The 6,088-nt window shown below is 40.9% G+C and overlaps 1 protein-coding gene across 2 annotated transcripts in view; it reads left to right on the forward strand.

The window, feature by feature from the left end:
- The first annotated feature begins 735 nt into the window (after nt 1-735).
- LOC122553806 (regulator of G-protein signaling 6-like) overlaps nt 736-6,088 on the forward strand; it is a 603,213-nt gene continuing 597,860 nt past the window's right edge. The window contains exons 1-2 of one of the 2 annotated variants that reach the window (XM_043698155.1): nt 736-1,472; nt 2,005-2,109. In XM_043698155.1, coding sequence (XP_043554090.1) covers nt 2,026-2,109 — 84 coding nt within the window. In that variant the 5' untranslated portion in view covers nt 736-1,472; nt 2,005-2,025. Of the gene's footprint in view, nt 1,473-1,513; nt 1,573-2,004; nt 2,110-6,088 lie in introns of those variants that run through there. The other variant, XM_043698156.1, reaches the window with a different exon arrangement.

The following is a 6,088-nucleotide window of genomic DNA, read 5'->3' on the forward strand; positions in this document are numbered from 1 at the left end:
AGTTCTCTGTCATATTACAGAGAAGAAATCCTCTCTTGCCCAGATGTATGTTTGACCTCAATTTGCCTTTCCTATTTCCCACTAAACTTGGATGCTAGTTTTTTGTGATTCCTACAAGAGGACTCCCAAAACCTTCATTTTCTGCAGCTTTCTTCAGTCTTTCTCAATTTGAATAATATTCAGCTTCTCTGACCTTACTGACCTTACATTTTCCCATATTATATTCCATTTGCGATGTCTTTGCCCACTCGCTTAACATGTCTATACCCTTCTTGTAGATTGTGTCTGTTGTATTACATTAACTGCTGACAATGCTAAACATTGCCATCAGTCAGCATGTGTGTTACAAGCTGACATATATTCAGATGCAAAATAACGTCCAAGTTTGGCATTTAAAAAATAAACAAAAAGCTCTGGGGCCAACCATCCCTTAGTGCTTTCCCAATGGCAATGGCTTGACCCAATGGCTCGAGTCCACTTGCCAAGCAATCCGCAAAAATTGTTGTTTTCTTTGAATATTTGTATTTTCCGTTTGTGATTCTGTCCGCGTGAATGCAAGACTAAACGCTTCATCAGCATGTACCTTTCTGCAGTTATATCAAATTATTAACAGTATGGCAGTTTATCTAGACAACTTTAAATGAGTACTTTGCCAGTAGATCACAAGATTTTTCTTCATTATGAACTCCGTGATCTTTTCTATGAAGTAATTTTCACATCAAAAGGTCGTGTTCAAAATATTGGAAAGTGCATCAAATTACCATAAAATCAAAATACATTGGGTGAGATGGGCAAATCCTCGGGAGTAGTCAAATTTCCGCTACATCAGTCTTCCGGGCGCTAAAATAGCACCAGCCCGTCGGAAGTGCGATAGTTATTGGACACGGTGTTGCAAGTTTGGGCTCGGCTCGTGTTAAACTTACTGTAGAATGCAGCCCCATCAAAAAATATTGTGGCATCATGGTCCTGCAATTGATCTGAAGTTCGCGCTTCAGAGCAAAGACAAACCTGGTCGGGATTGACGAGAGCGCCGGAGAAACTGTGGCGCGAATGTTTACCAGCGTATTTTTAAAACAAGGGGATTTCAACAAAAAAAAACCTTGAGCTGCCTTAATTTAGCGTGCGGTGCTGTGGAGTGCCGGGGAACTGGAAGCGTCAGTGGGCGCTGCTGCAGCATCTGTTTGCAGTTGGGGGTGATAAAGGAACGAGTGAGAGAGTGAGTGAGTGCAGAGCACTCAGAATTGAGCTCCATCTCTCTCTCTCTCTCTCACACACACATCCACTCACTCACCTGGGATCCAGCCTCCAGGGCAAGCCGAGCTCAAATAATAAAACAAACAAGGCAAAACAATCCGGCTCAACAGATCGCTTCCACTCCACCAGTTAATATGCTCATCGCTGCCTGATCCTTCTGTCGTCGCTGGATAGGAGGGGGGGGGAAAGGAGGAAGAAATCATTCTTCGGTTGCTAAGGTACGGTACAGGGCAGACGATGAAGGAAAAAATGTGTGTGTATTTATTTATGTACACTGTATCCTTAAGCATCTTCAGTTGTTTGGGGTTGTTGTGATGGGTGAGTGTTCTGGCTGATTTTATTTTTCCTTAAAGATTTATTTTAAATAATACGGTTTCTTCATAATTACTTAGCCTGTCTCCTCTTCCCCTTCCCCATTCCATCTACGGAGTTAAAAATAGTTTACAGTCGGTGCGCCAATTGGGGACAGCTCAGGTCGGCGCTATGTGATATTTGCAGAATAAGATACTGAGCTTTGGCACGGCAAACACGATTACCGCTACACTCCCACCCCCAAATCCCATATTCCAATTCCTTTCTTGCTCCATCTACCTTTTGCTGGTTATCATTCATTCAGATGCCAAGGGGAAGCTCCTTAATTCTCTCCTTGGAGTAGGTTCGTGAGGAAGATTTGTGTTGTTGCTGAATTATGTACTTTCTCTGCCAAGATCCCGTGAGCATGGATTGTCACCGATTTCTCTCTGCTTTTAGAGTCCTCAAGAAAGTCCTGGCATGGCCCAGGGACCAACTGAACAAGCTACATGTGGGGCGAGTGAGCCTGAAGAGACCTCTCCCAATATGTTGGTGTACAGAAAGGTAGGGGGTGTCTGTTTAATTGGGCATGCTGGAGTTTGGACTGTCTCCTCACTGGGTACTGAGGAGAGCTGACCATGGCGGCAAACTGTTTGCGTCTTAAGTGGATCATGATCACGAACGTTACCTCTTGCTTCAAGGCACCCAGTAAAAGCAGTCGGCTTACCCTGTGGCTGAGATGCTAAAGGAACCATTTGTTTTGCCAGGCTTAACCCAGACATCTCGGGATAACTGTAATGTTTAGGGAGAAGTGTTCTCCACTTGCCTTCTTGTTCAGTCTCTGAGCAGCCATACAGAATCTTTTAAAAAGGATTGGGAAGTTCTTCAGGTACTCTGACTGCACTCCCTCACTTAGCTCAGACTACTGTGAAAGCAACAGAATAATCTGTCCTTCCTGATAGCTCTTTGTGGGACTTTGCATGACTGCTGTGTTTGCCTACATTAGATAGTCAATATACTTAGAGACATTTTGGCAAGATCAGTAAGGCATTATATAAACACAAATATTATTGCATTTAAGGCTAATTGAACAATTACAGTATTTGCTTTGAATCAGAAAAAAAGGACAAGTTATTTACCTAGAGGAAACCTAAATAGTATTGACTTTTCCTTTATTACAGCTCAGTTGTGATCTTTCAGTACACCAGTGGAAAATGCACAATCCTTGCATGATCAATATTATTAATGTCAATAATTATCCTTCTAAGTCAGGAGCTCCTCTGCTCTGTACCATTTTGTGACAGTATCAGTTGGTGATTTTATTTTTCAATTTCTGATGTGAGCTGGAAAAGGCTGTTAGTTCAAATGCATAGAACCTGTTTCACCTTTGTATGGATTTTGTTAGCTCATAGTAGTGTTTGGAAGAAATAAAAGTATCTGGAAAGCCCTGTCGACACACTGGAATTAAAGGCTGGTGGGCAAATCTATAACTGAACATGGACTATCTTTAAAGGAGAGGCATTTTGCACATATTCAAGGTATGTTCCCATGAAGGGAAGAAGGAGGGCAAAGATCCAGATCTCCCTGAAGCCAAAATGTATGGGGAATATGACGAAGAAGAAAAAGTTTGCTAAGACGAATGTCAGGTGTTTCAGACAACTGAGAATCAGTTTACAGTTTGAAGGTTCAAAAGGAAATTGCAAAGCAAATAAATGAAGCAAAGAGAAGGTATGAGAAGAGACTGGCAGCTAACAGAAAAGGGAACCTACAAATTGTCTGTATGCATATAAATAGTTGAAGGGTGATAGAGGGAGGAATGATCCTGTTTAGGTATCGCACAGGGAACTAAGTGGAATGAGGCAGGGGTAATTGAGGTATTATTAAGAATTTACATCTGTATTTACCAAGGAAGAAGGTACTGCATAAAAGAAGAGGCCATTCAAACCCTTAAGATTTAAAATTGATAAGGTAAGGTATTAGATAAACTGCATGTACTTAAAGCTCATAACGAACCAGGGCTGGATGGGATCAGTTCAAGGATATTGAGAGAAATGAGAGTGGAAATTGTGGCCATGGATTTCCAGTCTCTCTTAGACTCAAGGATGGTGCCAGAGAACCAAAGAATTACAAATGTTACACTCTTGTTCAAGAAAGGATGTAAAGAGAAGCCCAGCAACTATGGCCCAGTCAGTTAAATTTTGGGTATAGGAAAGCCACTGGAAGCAACAATTACAGATACAATTAGTAGTCACTCAGGTAAATGTGGGTTAATTATGGGAAATTAGCATGGATTTCTTGAGGCAAATTGTGTTAAAATATCATCTTGAGTTTTCTGATGAGGTACCAGAGAGAGTTTTACAAGAATAATGCAGTTCATGTAATGTATATGGACTTCCAAATGCATTTAATAAAGTGCCCTACAAGCGCCTTGTCAGCAGTGTTAGAGCTCATTGAATAAAAACAATGTAGCAATGTGAACACAAAATTGACAAAGTGAGAGACAACAGAGAAGAACAGATACATCCCAGACTGCAGGAAAGTTTATAGTGAAATTCCCCATTGGGTAGCGTTCAGCCTCCTGCTTTATCTTTAATGCCCTTAATGGATCTTGGTATACTGAGCACAATTTCAAAGTTTGCAGCTGAAATAGAACATGAGTTGGTTAGTGCAGAACATCCTAATAACTATGAAAAGCGGACAAGTAGCAGAAGAAATTGAATGCAGGGCTATACAAACTGATTTACTTTGGTCGGAAGGATGCAGAGATAATATCATATGAAGGATCTAATTCTAAAAGGGATGATGGAGCAGAGGGACCTGGGCATAAATGTACATATATTCATTAAAAGTGCCACGACAGGTTGAGAGAGCAGCTAAGAAAACATATAATCTTGAGGTTTATTAGTGTGTGGCATAGAGTACAAAAGTAAACAAGTTAGGTTAACCTTAAACTGCACTGGTTCAGCCTCAACTGGAGTATTACATCCAGTTCTAGCAATGATATGATAAGACTGAAGAGGCAGCAGAAAAGATTCATGAGAATGAATCCAGGGCCGAGAATGTTCAGTTATGTGGAGAGATTGGTGAGGTTGGAATTGCATAGAGATAATCATGAAGGGTCTGGACAGAATTGATGGGGATGAATGTTCCCATTGGTGGAAGGTTGAGACCCAGAGGGCATGGTCACTTCAAGCTTTCTAAAGATTGTTACCATTTACAGAAAGAATGAACTGGTCTACTGGTAAAGGTGGCCGAGGCGGAGTATTTGCACTCAGTGAATTGCTCCTTCGGACATAGAGTCATAGATACATCTAGTGTAGATGGCCTCTGTCTGTGTTTAACCATGCTGTGACTCTAGATGCCTCCTTTTTGGTGCCGAATCCTCCTGAAATACTGCTTGGCAATTCTGTAAGAAAAGCCCCAGCTTGAGCAAAGGAGAATCATTTAGAATTTTGCGTGCTCCAGTTTGATAGGATTTATTTCCTTTGATACAGCATCCTTTTCACCAATGCTACAAATTATTTTAATTCACAATTTTACCTCATCTTTGAGAATTATTGGGAACTCTCCCAACTTGTTTATGTATTAGGAAAGAATAACTGCAGTTGTGTTCTGCTCCTATAAACCTACGTTTAAATAGGTGCAACATTAACTAATTGAGAGTTTTTAATGGTTTTAGCCATTTCACCGTCAACAGTTTCAAGTATTTAAGGACAATCTAGCTACATGGGAATTCAATATTGTTTCGTGAAGCAAAGATGACTGTGGTGCCTACTGAAATCTAAATGCGAGTTGTGGACAAACAGATGCATTGGCAGTGATTAATGACGAATGGCACAATGTGTGAAAGTGATCAATGCTTGGCTTTTTTAGTGGCATTGTTAACAGTGAAAGCTCAGTGAGTGGTTGCAAAATGGCACTGTTTTTCAGGACAAAGCTAATTTAATTGATTTTATGGTTATGCAAGTTTCTTGCTCCCAATTTAAGAATTTGTCAGTAGAGCTTAGCAAAGCTGGATCGATTGAGAGTTTCAGGTGAACAGTGAAATTAGGAGCATTTTTAAGAAATATGTAAATTGCCAGTCACCCCTAATTGCCTTACAATGAAGGCAACAAAGCTCAATGGATAGACAGAGTCAGCTTCATCAATATTTAATAATTTTGTCAAGTTACTCATGGTAGTATTAGTTAATATGACGGACAACCCTTTCTGTGGTAGAAAATGTATACGAATGTAGCACTAATGGCCACCTGAATTCCTTCAAAGGTGAAAGTTTGAAAAGTTGGGGCTAGGGTGCTTTATCTAACCTTCCAACCACATTTTGATTTAGCCCTTATCCCCGTGTCCCCTACCTCTCCCTCATCTTTGGTAGGTGGCATTACTCTTAATGAGGAGAAAGTGAGGACTGCAAATGCTGGAGATCAGAGCTGAAAATGTGTTGCTGGAGAAGCGCAGCAGGTCAGGCAGCATCCAAGGAACAGGAGAATCGACGTTTCGGGCATAAGCCCTTCTTCAGGAATGGGGAAAGTGTGTCCAGCAGGCT

Source organism: Chiloscyllium plagiosum, chromosome 10, assembly GCF_004010195.1.
Source record: "Chiloscyllium plagiosum isolate BGI_BamShark_2017 chromosome 10, ASM401019v2, whole genome shotgun sequence".
Classification (NCBI taxonomy): domain Eukaryota; kingdom Metazoa; phylum Chordata; class Chondrichthyes; order Orectolobiformes; family Hemiscylliidae; genus Chiloscyllium; species Chiloscyllium plagiosum.